This window comes from Berghia stephanieae, chromosome 3 (assembly GCF_034508935.2).
Source record: "Berghia stephanieae isolate SIO BIC M18660-M18661 chromosome 3, UCSD_Bste_1.3, whole genome shotgun sequence".
Taxonomy (NCBI): Eukaryota; Metazoa; Mollusca; class Gastropoda; order Nudibranchia; family Aeolidiidae; genus Berghia; species Berghia stephanieae.
Genome location: NC_088362.1, coordinates 50,856,024 through 50,873,523, shown reverse-complemented (window position 1 = coordinate 50,873,523; position 17,500 = coordinate 50,856,024). Strand labels below are relative to the sequence as shown.

The 17,500-nt window shown below is 35.0% G+C and overlaps 1 protein-coding gene across 1 annotated transcript in view; it reads right to left on the bottom strand.

Moving 5' to 3' along the window:
- Positions 1 to 13,832, bottom strand: part of LOC144967950 (uncharacterized) — a gene marked incomplete in the record, with an annotated part of 17,467 nt that extends 3,635 nt beyond the window's left edge. The window contains 9 exon segments of the mRNA XM_078905752.1: positions 740 to 868; positions 2,700 to 2,888; positions 4,463 to 4,598; positions 5,519 to 5,579; positions 6,860 to 7,034; positions 9,108 to 9,219; positions 10,604 to 11,109; positions 12,266 to 12,518; positions 13,639 to 13,832. Coding sequence (XP_078761878.1) covers positions 740 to 868; positions 2,700 to 2,888; positions 4,463 to 4,598; positions 5,519 to 5,579; positions 6,860 to 7,034; positions 9,108 to 9,219; positions 10,604 to 11,109; positions 12,266 to 12,500 — 1,543 coding nt within the window.
- Positions 13,833 to 17,500: the final 3,668 nt, after the last annotated feature.

Genomic DNA, 17,500 nt, shown 5'->3' with positions numbered 1-17,500 from the left:
TATTTCCTCTTCCTCAATCCCTCCCCTGCCCGCACCCCCCCCCCCCTCTCCTCCCCCCCCCCCCCCCCCCCCTCCCCCCCCCCCCCCCCCCCCCCCCCCCCCCCCCCCCCCCCCCCCCCCCCCCCCCCTCCTCCCTCTCCCTCCCCCCCCTCCCCCCTCTCCTCCCCCCCTCCCTCTCTTCTCTCTCTCTCTCTCTCTCTCTCTCTCTCTCTCTCTCTCTCTCTCTCTCTCTCTCTCTCTCTCTCTCTCTCTCTCTCTCTCTCTCTCTCTCTTTCTCTCTCTCTCTCTCTCTCTCTCTCTCTCTCTCTCTCTCTCTCTCTCTCTCTCTCTCTTCTCTCTCTCTCTCTCTCTCTCTCTCTCTCTCTCTCTCTCTCTCTCTCTCTCTCTTCTCTCTCTCTCTCTCTCTCTCTCTCTCTCTCTCTCTCTCTCTCTCTCTCTCTCTCTCTCTCTCTCTCTCTCTCTCTCTCTCTCTCTCTCTCTCTCTCTCTCTCTCTCTCTCTCTCTCCTCTCCCCCTTCTCTCTCCTCTCTTCTCCTTCTCTCTCCTCTCTCTCTCTCTCTCTCTCTCTCTCTCTCTCTCCTCTTTTCTTTTCTCTCTTCTCTCTCTCTTCTCTCTTCTCTCTCTCTCTCTTTTTTTTTTTTCTTTTATTATTTATTTATTAGGGTTTTTTTTATTATATGAACCAGATGAATGCTTATCAATCATAACTATAATAATCTAAAAAGTTATCATATCCTCACATGTAAGAAGACCAGGAGTAATTCCAGTGCTCGAGTCGTGGGTATTCTCATTGACCAGCTTGCCTCCATAGAATAAAACAGCCCCAATGGCACCATAGGCCAAAAAACTAAATAGACCGTCCATGAAGCCTTAATAGACGGGAGGAGAAATATGATTAAATTTGTATTAACAAAGAAAGAAGAAAAAAAAATGCTTGTTGCAATGTACAAGTTATTTCAGTTTACTAGTGGTGGGATTAACTCAGGACTTGACTCATTAACTCTTTAAGATTCAACCCGACAAAAACCGACACTGGCATAATATTCTTGGGCGGGGTAGTCAAGACTGGCCTCAGTAAGTAAAATCCAATCGTTGTGAAGGAAATGACAGGCCCTGTCACTGCCGCAGGGTGTTTTCAGCTTTGATTTTTATAAATTTGCCGACAGAAAAGAAAATACGTTTCAGAAATTGCGATTTAAATCCTATCTTATTTGCGGGTGAAAATCATTGACATTGCACTTTGTTTGGTAAAAATCGGTAAAAAATTACGACTTTGGTGATGAAAAATGACTTTGAAGACAATTATTGTAAACTTTTTAAAATATTATGAATAATTTATAACTCCCTTATTTGTGGGTCGATTTTGTCATTCTAGGTATCAATTTTATTGAAATAAAGAGATAGGAACTTCAGAGTTATTTTTTCTGATGCGAAATTATTACTTTGTAATTTTAGCACCAAGAAAAATAGTCGGTAAATAAATTTGTTACACCTCTTTGATAGACCGCCGGGGTCCGTTCTTTGTAGAATTGTGAATCAAGTGTCTCAAAGTCTTTGACCAATCACATGCTATCTATCCAGCTGGCCGAAACAAAGACGCTTCTCCCCGTCGATGTATTAAGCTATTGTTATGCAAGGAATATAACACCTTATTGAGTAGGCCTAAAAGCTAAAATCTAAAAGTAAAAAATATAATTCTGAGGAATTTGAAAGTCACATTGCTGAAATCAGCTTGAAAAAATAAGTACATTGGTCTTTGTTTCATAAAAATCGGTTGAAAACCAACTGTTTTACGAATAAATTTGATTTTAAAAATTGCTTTTGTTTATTTTAGCTTTTTTTAGCAACTTTTTTATTTATCGGCGATTTTCTTGATTTTTATATCATTCTTTATATCTCAAAGAGACGAGATCAGTGATATACTTTGTTTGTTTCAAATGTAACTAGAACATAATTTGGCTTTTTTACCTATCGACCATGCCTGGATAATTTATTCAACAACGTGGCGATGTGACGCAACTATTCCATGGCCGTCTTCCACTGCCTCAGCGATGATTCAATTCATTGTTGACGGCTGTTGACACATGAGCTGCCAGAACGACCAATCGTTGAAGGGTCAAGATGCTCAGTAGCCAATCGTTCTTCGGTCAAAAAACTTAAGAACTCACGAGAACAAAAGTTTGAAATGTGGTGATGGACGGACCTATGAAATCGTTTCTGGGCGGTGTTTAGCCATGAGTGACCGTAGAAAACGAAAAGGCGACTACAGATATCAAAGAGTAGGCTTATATCATCAAAGGATGTCTACATGATTGACATGGCCATATAGGGAACTCATTATCTACTCCCCCCAAAATAATCTGAACACGAGAGGGTTAAGTAGCAAGTATTCCTCCAGCATGGTTTGAATTTGATATTCTTCCACAAACAGCGGTGCAAAGCAGTCTCATTGATGTTTGAATACCAGTGCGTTGGTGAATATAGATGAGAAATAGGGAAAGCTTGATGATAGGGCATCAAGTCGTGTCTATGAAAAGTAGGGCTGGAGAACCTCTGAAATGTGAAGTATTACAAATTTCCAACAATAAAATTCATGAAATTAGATATGTTTCATACATAAGTGAAATTGAAAGCAAAGAAATCGCGGCATCAGAAGAGAAAAAAAACAAAACAGTGCTAAAGATCAAATTTTCCATTTACCTTGGGCCATGGCCAGTTTTTTGCCAACCTGGTAACTCTCTTCAACATGTTTGCCATATTCTAGCTTTTCATTCATTTCACCAGAAAATGACTTGACAGTTCTGATAGACGACAGAGCTTCTTCAGCTTTTGTTCCTGCATCAGCAAGCTTGTCTTGAAATCGTTTGCGCATATTTCTTACAAACTTTCCTACAAAAACACATGTCAGAGAGAAAAAAATAAACAAATAAATAAATAAAACAGGATTATTTTAAAAGGAAAAATGGGGAATATATTTAAACATAGGTCAACATGGCTCAGAGATATAGTTTTTACAGAACTAAAATGTATTGTGTATCATCTGCCAGCTGTAAGGCCTTGAACAAGTCATTTGTCCTGGCTCACAGGGGCGCTGTTCTTATGGCAACCAATAGTAGTTCTAATCACTCCAAAAAAATGTCTCTCCATGGAATTCATAAAGAATATAAAAATAATAATAATAATAATAATAATAATAATAATAATAATAATAATAATAAATTAGTAAATATGTACTACACACCATATTGTTCCTTTAAGTGTACTGACCCAAATAAGCACAACCTACCTCTGACCTTTCGACAGCTTTTTTTTTTAACGCAAATTCTAAAAGGAAGTGCAGTTCTTCATCTCTCTAAAGTATTGGATGTCACAATGTGCTGCATACATACAAGCATTAACACTAAACAACACTACAAACTTGGTGCTACAGCATTAGTATTGTCTGTAAGAACTTGTTATATCACTTTCCCCCCATGCTGACCCTGACGTAAATTACATTTGTTTTTTTAATTAACGATGATCGTAATTGAAAGGGTCAAGGTCATGGGCTAGTTTCAGGATATATTTCATATTTTCTTCAATACCTCTACAACAAATAAGCACACCCTTTTGATTTCATTTTCTAAGTACACTATGTGCTTGATAGAAATAATACAGTTGTCGCAAGCAAGAGCCAGTTCACAATGATTAATCTATTCCCCAAAAAGACCATAAGACATAAAATTTCCATTTCATAAGTAATAGAATGACCATTCTATCTCATGTTATTTGATTTTGTACTATATTACTACTTGTCGCTACCATCACTTTCTATTGTAAGCAAGACTGTGTGCATCTGTGTTTGGCCATACGTTTGATATCAACATTTCATAACTCATGTTTTGTTATATAATATGATGCAAGAAGAGAAGAAGAATGAAATATCACGTTACTCTTGAATAAAGCCTTCAAAAATTATACATCCTGGCCTTTGTTTATTAATCGTCTCTCACTACTCTGAAGTGGATGAGTTAGGAATCGGGTAGATGATGGTATTCTGGACTCCTCTCATGAAATCAACTCCCTATTTCTACTTCTGACACATGAAGTCATGCTACTATTAGTTGTATTAAAATATCACTTCATTGTCTCGATCTTTCTCAGTTGAGCACCACCGCTGCAGTTACAGTCTGGAATGCCCAAGTCGACCCAAGACCAAATCCATTCACCCTTACACTCTGCCACTACTACCACTTGTCATCATCAGCAACTATCCTATTGTCAGACTCTATAAGACATATGTTACAAGTTGTCTGTTAAATGAGTTTTATTTTATCCCAGTACTCCTGAAACATTACTTTCAAATTTGGTAAACTAGTTTTAAAAATGTGAATTGAACTAGAATTCAAATGAAAGGCGTCTATGATTATGCTAAGAGTAAGCATTTTTAGTAAATGTACCCAGTTTCATTAGGAATCACCTACCATATTGTACAGCTGTTAAAGAGACGACAGGCACTACCGCAAGGAGAACACCAGTCAGGGAAGGATTGAGGTAAAACATCAGAGTCAGCGAGCCAATGATTTGAAGGGCGTAACGGCACAGCATTGACATATTGACCTAAGGAATAAAACCAGGATTTGACTTGAATATTTCACAGATTAAATCTTGTGCACGCCAATGAAGTAAATATAATTTGTAAAATTTTAAAAATAATCTTACAACGCTCTGCAGTGCATATTACTCATTTTTAACAGAATTCTTGTTTTAAGGCTTCGTCAAGGAACAATTGTATTTCAGTGTCAAACGTTTCTGTAAAGCCTATGTATGTCACTACAGCTGGTTGTGATTCTTCCAGCAGCATTCTCAATGTCCCAGTTTAGAATGCACGCACATTGTCCCTGGTACCTCTTGCAGGTCTGAACCCTGCCTAGCTGTCTGTGATGAAAGGTTCTAAGTCTATTTGAAGATGTTTGCAATCACTGATGGAAGAAATTTGAAGATATGGCAAAGGAGACATATTGCTCTGTAATTCTTAAAGTCATCTCTGTTCTTCTTTTCGTAGAGCATTATAAATATATCTTATGAAATGCTATTTATTATAGAAATGCTATTTATTATATCTCATGACCTTCACCAACGGAGATTCAGTCTATCCAGACAGCTCCCTTTTCAAAGATGTTGAAAACAAAACTTCCCTGAGCTTGAATGCTTGGCCAAACACAAAAGGTAGAGGACAAAATTAGTTAGTCATAACAATTGTGTCTGTCGCTTCGCACCTTCTAGGTGCCCTATTATCAGATCATAATGCCATATGTGCTATACTGTAGCTGAATTCTTCCAATTTCGAAATTTATGTATTTGCAATAAAACATACAAACAAAATAAACACCAATAGGTATATCAATATGTTCAAGCTTTTGTATGTTAAATCTAGTATTGACTAACAGGAAGTTAGAAATACTATTTTGATCTCAAATCCCATGATATCCAAAGCTGATCATAAAAATAAGATAAAAGAGAAAAATATAATTGTTTACCGTGATGGCATTTTGAAGGACTTGGGTATCAGATGAAAGACGATTGCACAATTCCCCAGTTCTGTCCAAGGTATGATTAAATTTTAATAATAATTATGATAATATTGATAATAACAATTTCAATAATAATAATAATAATAATATAATAATAATAATAATAATAATAATAATAATATATAATAATATAATAATAATAATAATAATAATAATAATAATAAAAATAATAAATAATAATAATAATAATATAATAATAATAATAATAATAATAATAATAATAATAATAATAATAATAATAATAATAATAAATAATAATAATAATAATGATGATGATATAATGATATATGAATGATGATGATATATAGATGATGATGAATAATATGATATGATGAATAATGATGATGATGATGATGATGATGATATATAATAATATATATAATATATAATATATATATATATATAATAATAATATATAATAATAATAATAATAATATAATAATAATAATAATAATAATAATAATAATAATAATAATAAAATAATAATAATAATAATATGATAAATAAGAAAGAACTCAAACTTGTCAGCCCCTTTTCCCTGCAAATCCTAAGATTCTCAAATTCTGCATTCCTTTAAACACTAATCATGGACCAATTTTTAAAACTTGCTTCTTTAAGATATATTTTTCGTTATTCATGATTTTGATACTTATTTTTTGAAACACCATTGTAGTAGTGACATATCATTTTAAAAACTTTAAAAGTATTGTCAGAGCTGTCAATTGGCCAATATCCTTTTGGGGGACAATTGACATTCATTTCAGTGGCACCTCAATGATGCATAAAAGTCTATTTAGACCTACAGGCAATTTCATCAAGACAATTATTAATGAACTCATGCGTATAATTTAAAACCACATTAGCATATTAGAACACTTAAAACTATCAGTTTATTACCTATTTCCTCATATATGAAATTATAGGCGGTCTATGTGATAATTGCCACAATGTACATCCAAAAGTACTCAAATGATGTAATATAAAATGTGTGAAAAATTGAAAGAGAGAGAGAGAGAGAGAGAGAGAGAGAGAGAGAGAGAGAGAGAGAGAGAGAGAGAGTGATAGTGAGATTAAATTAAGATAAGTTGGGTGAATGGTCCACTTCATTGAATTGTGAAAATAATAGTCAAGTTTTGTATGGATTACATTATTGTATAAAAATCTTCACGCATTGTTGAAATTTCATACAAACGCACAGAGACACATAAACCTTGACATAAACAACCTACACACACTAACACGACTACTACTCGACTCATCAAGTTTGTAACCATCCACAATCCTTACCTATTTGTATCGAAGAAAGCAACATCCTGACCTATAACAGATCCAAACAATTTTTTTCTTAGCCTTGCCACAAGCCTTTGACCAGCCAGTGTGAACACCCAGGACCTGAATAGACTGGCTACAGATCCCCCAGCATAGATACCAAGAAGTATGGAGACCGTTCGAGTTAGATCATCTGGTCAATGAAGGAGGAAAGTAGAGATCTTCATACAAGAGTCAAAACATATATTATATATTATATATATTTATTCCTTAAATCCTTTATCAATTATTATACGACTATGTAATATACTGTCCATTCTACACATTAACCAACAGTCATATCCATGACATGATATCCACGAGTACATTATACCGTTTTATGTTTTTGCTTGTTTTTGAGGGTTTTACGGCGCTTGCAACACGTTTAGGTTATATCAGCGCCAGTAAAAAGGAAGAAAATGGGATAGTGAAAAGTTCTAGAATTACAATTAAAGCACCCAAGAAAAAGTAAGACAAAGGGGAACTGAGAACAAATAGGGATCAGATGTAGATTCCAAGAACATACCAACGATGTACTTAGTTTGAAATCACCTACAAGTCTCATCCAGACACAAGCACAAAATCCAACAAAGAGGAACACACTCAAATGCTTACATTATACATTCAAAATAAAAATAATAATACATAACAGAGAGATGATTTACAAGGAAAAAAATATCATCTCCCAAAACAATAACTATGCATTTGACTGTTTCCCTCCCTGCCCGCTATGGGAGGTCAGGATCCCCACCCAGTTATACCGTTTTAATCGGGTTAATTAAATTGTAAAGAAATTATCTTCCTTTTATTTTCTTCTTTTTTTTTTTCCTCCTCCTCCTCCTCCTCTTCTTCATCCTCCTCCTCCTCCTCCTCCTCCTCCTCCTCTTGCTCCTCCTCTCTCCTCCCTCCCTCTTCTTCTTCTTCTTCTTCTTCTTCTTCTTCTTCTTCTTCTTCTTCTTCTTCTCTTCTTCTTCTTCTTCTTCTTCTTTCTTCTTCTTCTTCTTCTTTTTTCTTCTTCTTCTTCTTCTTCTTCTTCTTCTTCTTCTTCTTCTTCTTCTTCTTCTTCTTCTTCTTCTTCTTCTTCTTCTTCTTCTTCTTCTTCTTCTTCTTCTTCTTCTTCTTCTTCTTCTTCTTCTTCTTCTTCTTCTTTCTTCTTCTTCTTCTTCTTCTTCTTTCTCTTCTTTTCTTCTTCTTCTTCTTCTTCTTCTTTCTTCTTCTTCTTCTTCTTCTTCTTCTTCTTCTTCTTCTTTCTTCTTCTTCTTCTTCTTCTTCTTCTTCTTCTTCTTCTTCTTCTTCTTTCTTCTTCTTTCTTCTTCTTTTCTTCTTCTTCTTCTTCTTCTTTCTTCTTTCTTCTTCTTCTTCTTCTTCTTCTTCTTTCTTCTTCTTCTTCTTTCTTCTTCTTTCTTCTTCTTCTTCTTCTTTCTTCTTCTTCTTCTTCTTCTTCTTTCTTCTTCTTTTCTTCTTCTTCTTCTTCTTCTTCTTCTTCTTCTTCTTCTTCTTCTTCTCTTTTCTTCTTCTTCTTCTTCTTCTTCTTCTTTTCTTCTTCTTCTTCTTCTTCTTCTTTTCTTCTTCTTCTTCTTCTTTTCTTCTTCTTCTTTCTTCTTTCTTCTTCTCTTTTCTTCTTCTTCTTCTTCTTTTCTTCTTCTTCTTCTTCTTCTTCTTCTTCTTCTTCTTCTTCTTCTTCTTCTTCTTCTCTTCTTCTTCTTCTTCTTCTTCTTCTTCTTCTCTTCTTCTTCTTCTTCTTCTTCTTCTTCTTCTTCTTCTTCTTCTTCTTCTTCTTCTTCTTCTTCTTCTTCTTCTTCTTCTTCTTCTTCTTCTTCTTCTTCTTCTTCTTCTTCTCTTCTTCTTCTTCTTCTTTTCTTCTTCTTTCTTCTTCTTCTTCTTTTCTTCTTCTTCTTCTTCTTCTTCTTCTTCTTCTTCTTCTTCTTCTTTCTTCTTCTTCTTCTTCTTCTTCTTCTTCTTCTTTTCTTCTTCTTCTTCTTCTTCTTCTTCTTCTCTTCTTCTTCTTCTTCAGCCTCTTCTTCTTCCTTCTTCATACATCAAAATCGACTAATTGTCATGCTGGAATTTACTTGATATGCCCATTTTAAAAATATTAAACGAACAAACTTTTTTGCTTTCTCAAGATCTGTGGTTGCCCTTTTTTAATGGTATCGACTTAGATTGCGAGCATTGAGACTATTTTGACAAATCTATCTAACATTCTATTTTGACAATCCATACTCACCCATACTCTTGACAGCAGCATCCACAACTTTCCCAAAATACAACGGGGCCACAGCCTGAACACCTGAGCTCAAGAGAAGCATGAAAAAACCTATAGTAAGTAACCCAGCCTCCTGAAATAGAGAAAATCAAATAAAGATTTCATTACATCTGATTCCATTTCCAGGTACAACAATATTTCAACCTCACTATTTATAGTTATCTCATATACTCACAACTGCCTATGGTGGTCAAAATCTGAAAAGGTGTGTATGAAACAGAGCCAGACAAAAGTACTTTGCTAGAGATAACCGTCCTATCAAAGCAATTACTATTGTCCATTTCATGCTATAGAAACTGGGATAAATTCCAGCTTCAAGGGCCTGATGACTCTGAAGGACAATTTTTTTTAATCAGCCTTTCTCCCTAATGTGTACTCATAGTGGTCAAGACTATTATTATATTTCTCATTTGTTTTTAGTGTTTCAATCAACCCAAAACGTCCACCTAATGCACCTTTTTAAATTAAATTGAAGCTTCCATCCGTTTTATCATTGTTATCTACCACTTTATTATCAAATCATTAATTCGGCCCAAGAAAAAGGGATGAACATGACAAAGGAATCTTCGTGAAATGATCTTGACCTTGTAGTGATTAAATTAGATATTCATGGACATGTGCACACAGAGACTCATAAAATGAGTTTAACATGCTCAATGCCTTTCACAATGTTTCAATTATTCCCCCAGCAGGCCAAAGGGAACCATATTTCCATTTCACACAGTTCAAATCACCTATTAGGCATAGTTTTTGTACTACACTTTTATAATAACAGTAACCCCCTTTAGCCATTTACGCATATTAAGTGGGGTAGTATGTGTAAAGTGTCTAACCAAAGGCCACAACTCCAGGACCAGAATTTCACCCATCTGACCACTGATCACACTTAACATTGAGTGACTTTTGTGACATAAAGCACTGCACCATTGAGTCACCAAATGGACATAGGAAGACCCAGTTTGGTTGAGTAAATATTGATGGATTTTAAAATAAACAGGATATGAAGATCGACTAATATGCTGCTATGTGGTCTTGTGGTATGACACTCACCTTCTGACTAAAAGGTCTAGGTTTTGAGTCCCTCTCTAACCTGCACAGAGATGAGTCAGTGAACAAGACTCTTTACTCACATTCTCTCACCATACTCAGGCGTCATGTCTCATCCTTCACGCTAAGTGTTACTGTTGGGTAGGACCCCTTGTAAAGCACTTTGAGTATATTTAGTGGATATTACGCTATATAAATGCTCAAGATATTTGGGTCAATAGTAGATTTGTTAGTGGATATAAAGGTTTATGTAAAGTAAATAGTGACAGCTATTATGCTTTGACTAGACACAAGGTTTGATGAATTGTCAATGATGGGCATGTCTCCTAAGTCAGAACCTAAAAAGAGAATTTGATCTTTTTAAATTAAAAAAAATTAAACTTTAAAAAAACACAAATTGATGGACTCACAGGTTTGGCAAGTTTGGCAAGTCGTATAAGACTAGCCTTGGATGGAATCCTCTTCCCGTCTTTGTCCACTTCCTGTCCAAGATTATTGTAATACTTGACCTGTCTGTCTGATTTCATCCTCATCATCAATCGTGATGACAGAAGACTTAGCATAAAGACAGTGAAAGACAAAACTACGCACCATATGCAACAAGTATAGTAGGTTCTATGCATTCCCTCAAAGTCTTGGTTACTGATAATCTCACGCAGAATCAAACTCCCTTTGGTCAATGTGTAGAGAAAAAGTAGAAGAGATATTATATATAATTTCCAGAATAGAGATCGAATACGATTGTGTAAAACACTGTTGTGAGATAAGTCAAAGGACTTCATCATGGCAGCTTCTGATAAATCGATGAGTATAATAAAGACGGGAATCTTCACAAACCAAATGATGGCAAGATCAAAGACAGATGTTTCCATGGTGAAGTGTGTAATACTGTTGATGAAATAGCTGGAGTTACCTCCTGTGGACAAAAACAATTTTTAAAAAAAATACATGTAAATATAAGTTTATAAATAAAAATGTATGTATAATGATTAATTTTTCTAATTTGATCATATGTAAATAACCAGACGATAGATAATCCATAGTTGATAAGTAGTTGAGTTAAGATTAACAGAAACAGTTAAGTAAGTGGGGCTGGAATTATCTTTCAGATTATGCTGCATAATTTGCCTCATCATTTTCTCATATGAACTTTTAGATTTGAAGGGTTAATTCAATCCATAAGAAGAATGCAGTTACAGGGCAAGATATATAAGACATATAAGTCAATTCTTTTATATCCATTGCCTACATACACAGTGTGAGTGTTAAAAATGTATAGGAATAATGAATAGGCAAAAAAATAAAGAAATAAAGGAAAAGTGTTATAACCAACAACGTTTTATTAATGGTAATACAACTCATGAGCTGTTATAAATTCAATAGCACTTTGCCCTTAACACTACATCATATAATGATAACTAGGTTATGAAGTATTTGTGTATACATATCGACAGCGTCATTCTCTGTGTAAATGGAAAAAAAAAAGAAATTTATATTTATTAGCTAATAATGTCCAGAATACCTTTTCAGTAATCCCCTATGCAGCTATGAGCTATTGTGGTATGACACTCGCCTTCGAACCGGAAGGTCCTGGGTTTAAGTCCTGCTCTGAGCGGTGCATAATTGAATCCTTGGAAAAGGCTCTGTACTCACATTCACCGTACTTGGGTGTAAAAAGAGTACCTGGCCGTTAACAGTGTTAACTCTATCAAAAAAAAGATGTAATATTGCCTAACACTGTTAGTAACAGGCAGCATGTCGCTTCCCACATGTTAAGTGTTGATGTTGGCCAGGGACCCATTGTAAGCGCATTAAGCATGTTTAGTGGATATGGCGCTATATAAGAGCTCATGTTTGTTTTTTTTGTTGTTTGCTTACTCATTTGGAGTGCCTAGGTCCAGTACAAATTGCACATATATTAACAACACATGAGAGACATTGCTTTGCATCAAGTAATGTGTGTAAGTGTAATGATGTTTTTTGTCCCTCCTCCTGTAAAATTTTGTCAAAACCAGTTACACGATTTAAGTTATAGAATAACACTGTCGATATGACATTAAATTTTCACCAACCTGTTAGCCACAGAATAATTGCTAGTAAAGAATCAATGATGATTAAACATTTGAAAAGGTTTGTAAACCGAACTGCTTTGTACACAAAGCGAGTCCTGAGCACCACATCTCCTGAATTTATGCCATCAGATATGGGAGGACCACTGGTTTCTATATTATTGATGTTCTTAGTCGTCTCATTCTCAAGCAGCGGACTGCTAGGACTTGATGATTCGTTGTTACTGTCAGCCATCATAATTTGCAATGTTCAAATCTGTAAAATATTTCAACAGAAAGATAAAATAACGATTACTTCAAAATTAATTTTAAAATGAAAAGGTGAATTATAATACGGGATAAAGAATTCAACATCATGTTTATTTAGAAGTAGCAGCGATATCTTAATTTAGCCAAATCATAGTCATAGTCATCGTCATGAGTCATTCATAGGCACTTAAATGAAAATTCAGTTTTCAAATGACAGTATAAAATCTGGTTTACTATGATGCAGTATACCATCCCGATGATAAAACCGTTTGAATTTTGTCTCTAGGTTATATAGAAGCAGAGTTATTCAATTTTTTATGCCTTAAAAACACCCAAAAATTACTATAGGAATCAGCCTGAAATTGGGCACCAGCTGACTGAAAAAACGAAAGGGGATTCCCTGAAACACTGTGACGTCACAAGGCTAGGAGCCAATGACCGACGCTGACCACGGCAGTCCAAGCTGAAATGGCGTTACTTTGGTAGATTTTGAAATGAGTGTGATTTTATGGAATGCTCAAAGGGTATCCTGGAAGCAGTTTTGAAAGTTGAAAATGGTATCATTGGAAAGGAAAATGATTGAATTTTATGATTATTTATGTTTTAAGGGGATTTTTTCATGAATGATGATAAACGGCTTGATTTTCTTGCCCACTACAATTAAGCTATCTTTCCATTACAATATCTTCTAAATGAATTTATGGAGGGAAATAGTAATTGTACCAAATGATAGGGCGTTCAATGCCCTTTATTTTGGTATTTAATTTATCCAGTGTAAATAAATACCAGAGATATCTCAATTTAACCAAGCCATGGTTTTAGCCTGCAGCTCACAAACGATAACTAGCGGTCACACAGGTGAATGGGAGAACTGTGACACATTCATTTAAGTGATTCATACGCGTCATAAACTTACCCTAATAAAGTTGTACTAAATAAAAAGGATTAGATACGTTCTAATAACGCAATTACCACAAATTCACCGGAAAGTAATAAAGCTCATTTTCAGTTCAAGTAAATTACAGAAGGGGTGTGGCAAAGAATCCTAGAGCTAGAGATGTAAATTAAAATTGTTATGAAATTAATGGGAGAGGTGCGGTGAAAGTGAAAGTAAGGACATTCCTTACTTTTTAAGAACATCTACACATCAGTTCACGTAATCTTATACTTGGGATATAATTTCTGGTGAATTGTATACTATCCGAACCCATCAGAATCGTTATGATACAAATGAGATGTCGGCTGTTATTCCATTATATTGATTGGTATTGTTTGTGATCGTGACTTTACAGTTTGTTTACTTTACGTTCTAGAGTGACATATTTAAGAGTTATTTCCCTTGCAAATATATTCGTTGATTGCGACGTACATATATTATTTACAGGTCTGCTAACCCAAATTGTAATGGTCTCTACTCTCAAACCGACGCAAAACATCGTCCATTTACAAAAATAATATTCTTTAATTATTTTTTTTACACCTATGTCTTTTGATTTCCAGATTTTCTTCAGGATTTGAAAGGCATTACAGTCGTAACGTCACTTCCTTCCTAATGACGCATGGTAATTAGTAACACTGGCTCTAAACTATCGGAACAATGGCCGACGCCCATATGAAATATTTCTCCGGCGAGCATAAAAGCGTATCCAGAGGGGAAAAAAACCCCACAAATTTGATCATGTTTTGACTTTTACACATTCTGATCACAAGGCATATGAAAAGTTCTAGCCAGCATGAAGAATAAACAGTAATGATTTTCTTTGTTTAGAACCAAGATGGCCGCCGTTGCCGGGCGGCGTGACATCAGACTACTGAATCCAATTATTGATAGATCTTTATCCGTGCATCGATTGGTTTCTTCACTTCTGCAATGGTCTCCTTTGAGAGTGAGCTTAACTTCAATTAAGACACTTAAGGCTCTCTCTCTCTCTCTCTCTCTCTCTCTCTCTCTCTCTCTCTCTCTCTCTCTCTCTCTCTCTCTCTCTCTCTCTCTGTGCAAATAAGCATGGTCGTTATTTAAAACTCCGGGACTAAAACAAACAACAACCAAAAAATAGGAGGGGGGGGGGATGTTCGAACAACTCAATGTCATCCATGCTTCAGAAATTTAGCGCTTGCATCATTGTCACGCATGTTGTCTTAGCGCTTTGAAAAGGAAGATAAGTACATTAAAAAAAGCAGAGAAATATAGTTCGTGAAACACACACACACAGAGAGAGAGAGAGAGAGAGAGAGAGAGAAGAGAGAGAGAGAGAGAGAGGAAGAGAGAGAGAGAGAGAATGGCTATGTTCTCAAAACCAATTGCTATTTATCAAGTTTTGGTTTTTGATTTGTTCATGCTATGGACTAAATTTGATATCTTGGACCGTTTTCATGAACGCTGACTAGCGCTTAGTCTCTATCTCTGACTATAGTCAAGGACTTGAAAAAATCGGATTTCAGTGTGAGCTGACTAAGTAAGTCCCAGACTAAAATCAAGACGGACTAAGTTTGGCCAAGTTTTAGTCATTTGCTGAGGCAGGACTTCACAAGCTTAGACAGATACTAGTTACTACGTAATCATATGGTCAACAAGATAGCACATATTTTTAGATGAGAGAGCTACGATTCGGAAGGAAAATACGTCAGTTACGAATAAAAGAGACAAAAAGTGTCCTGTCGCTATTGACACTGGCTTTAAAAAACGATAAGATAAGTGCAGATCGTTGAAAGTACAAATTTTTGTGAGCAAAAACAAAACAAAAAAAAGAAGAAGAACTGAATCTTATAGGCTCGTGAGTTGAGAGTGAAGGGAGACTAGAAATCGAAGGATTTGCGTCAAAGAACAACCAAAGAAAAAATGATTTGAAAGTATAGTGGAGACAAAAGTTATTCTGCTCGCTTTGTAACTGACTGAGATAATGATAATGTGATTCATCCGAACACATTTTCTCTTTCGTTTGTTTGTTTTGTTTTTGTTTTGTTTTTTGTTTGTTTTTTTTTGTTTTTTTGTTTTGTTTTTTTTTTGTTTTGTTCTGTGTTTTGCTTTTTTAAATTTTATTATTATATTTTTAAAATTTTTTTTGTTTTTTTTTTTTGTTTTTTTTTTTTTGCTTTTTTTTTTGTGTGTGTGTGTTCAATTTGTTTGAGTTTCATTGAAATTTTCATTTTCTTAAATATAGACCATGGACACCATTGTCGTCTAGCAGTCCAAATTCAATATCACGTGATTTGATTCATCATGACAAACATAAGTTAAAATATAAAAAGAATGAAGTATCATTTAACGTGTTGCTAATTTCCTCTTTGGAAATCTTTTGCGTTGATAGTATAAAGGAGGGTATCTTACATGCCATCATGTACTAGAGAGCGGGATGTTACAAGCACAAACAGCCGACTTAATCACAACGCCCACTTCTAGGCAAGAGACTAATAATCCGAGACTAGAAACGTTTATGAAATCGATTTTTTTTAGTCACTTGCAGGGACGGCTGGTAATAATGGGCAGGGTGGGCAAATACCAGCCTGTTTTTTTCAAGTTATATGCTGTATTACCAGGTCTGAAAATAATCAAATTTAAATTAGATAATTTCAAAAGTTACTACTTAAACTTTATACTTCGTACTGAAATCAATTTGTGTGTATTTTTGATAGATTGCGAATCACCATGCATCCCTTAATGCATAAACCAGGATCGCTCCTGTCTTTTTTTTATCACCCCCCCCCCCAAACCACTCCACTCCGCCCACATCGCATCTCATCGATTCGTCGCCTGAACGTTGAATCTTTTTTTTAGTCACTTGCAGGGACGGCTGGTAATAATGGGCAGGGTGGGCAAATACCAGCCTGTTTTTTCAAGTTATATGCTGTATTACCAGGTCTGAAATAATCAAATTAAATTAGATAATTTCAAAAGTTACTACTTAAACTTTGATACTTCGTACTGAAATCAATTTGTGTGTATTTTTGATAGATTGCGAATCACCATGCATCCCTTAATGCATAAACCAGGATACGCTCCTGTTCTTTTTTTCACACCCCCCCCCCCCCAACCACCCAACTCCGCCCACATCGTCATCTCATCGTCCGTCGCCTGACGGTGACTAACTCGATTTTGCTGTCTGGCCTCTCTAGTACTAGGTCGGGCTAATTCAAATGAGCCCACCTTATTAACCAGTGATAACTAAATAGAGATTTTGGCAAACGAACTTTTTCTTATTTATTGCCTTACTTGTGCTGGTACCATTGATGATGACTTGGGAATTTCCAGTATTGAATTAAATTTATTAATTTACTAATTTACATCAATTTAGTATTGATTTGTGTTGTTTTTATATATTTGTTTATCCATTTAAATTTTCTTTTTTTTTCTCGTTTTCTTTAGTGTCTTCTCAAAACTCATTTATTTAAATTGTTTTCTTATTTGTTTTTTGTTGTTGTTGTTGTTGTTTTTTTTTGTTTTGTTTTTTAACAAATTAATTTGTTAGTTCTTTTTTTTTTTAATATTCTTAAAGTAATTACCCTGTATTTTTATTGCCAGACAAAATAATTTTTGCAAAACAATGTAATTTTCTATTGTATTTCCGTATAATAAAACAAAACACTTTTATTCAAAAGTCACGACTAAATAAATATATAAAATACAACCACCATTTTGGTTTGCTCAACATTGAATTAGTATACGAGAAATACTCTTCTGAGAAGGAGAGAGTTGAATTCTAACTGAGTTATAGAGGAAATACGGAAGGGTGGGCAGATTCCGTACTTGCCCGTCCTGAAGCTAATACATACATAAGATGGTTCGCGATGAAGAGGCGGGAAGCTCGGGGTTGGTTGGGTAAGGAGTAAAGATAAACACGTATTATTGTGATAGTCTAAACGAATCATGAGGAGAAATTCGTAACATTATTTTGTCTTAATTGTATTGTATGAAGTATTGGCGAAAGCCTAAGATTAAATAAAACGTTGTTTTTGTTTGTCTTATTTTGACTATGGAACTGATACTGATAC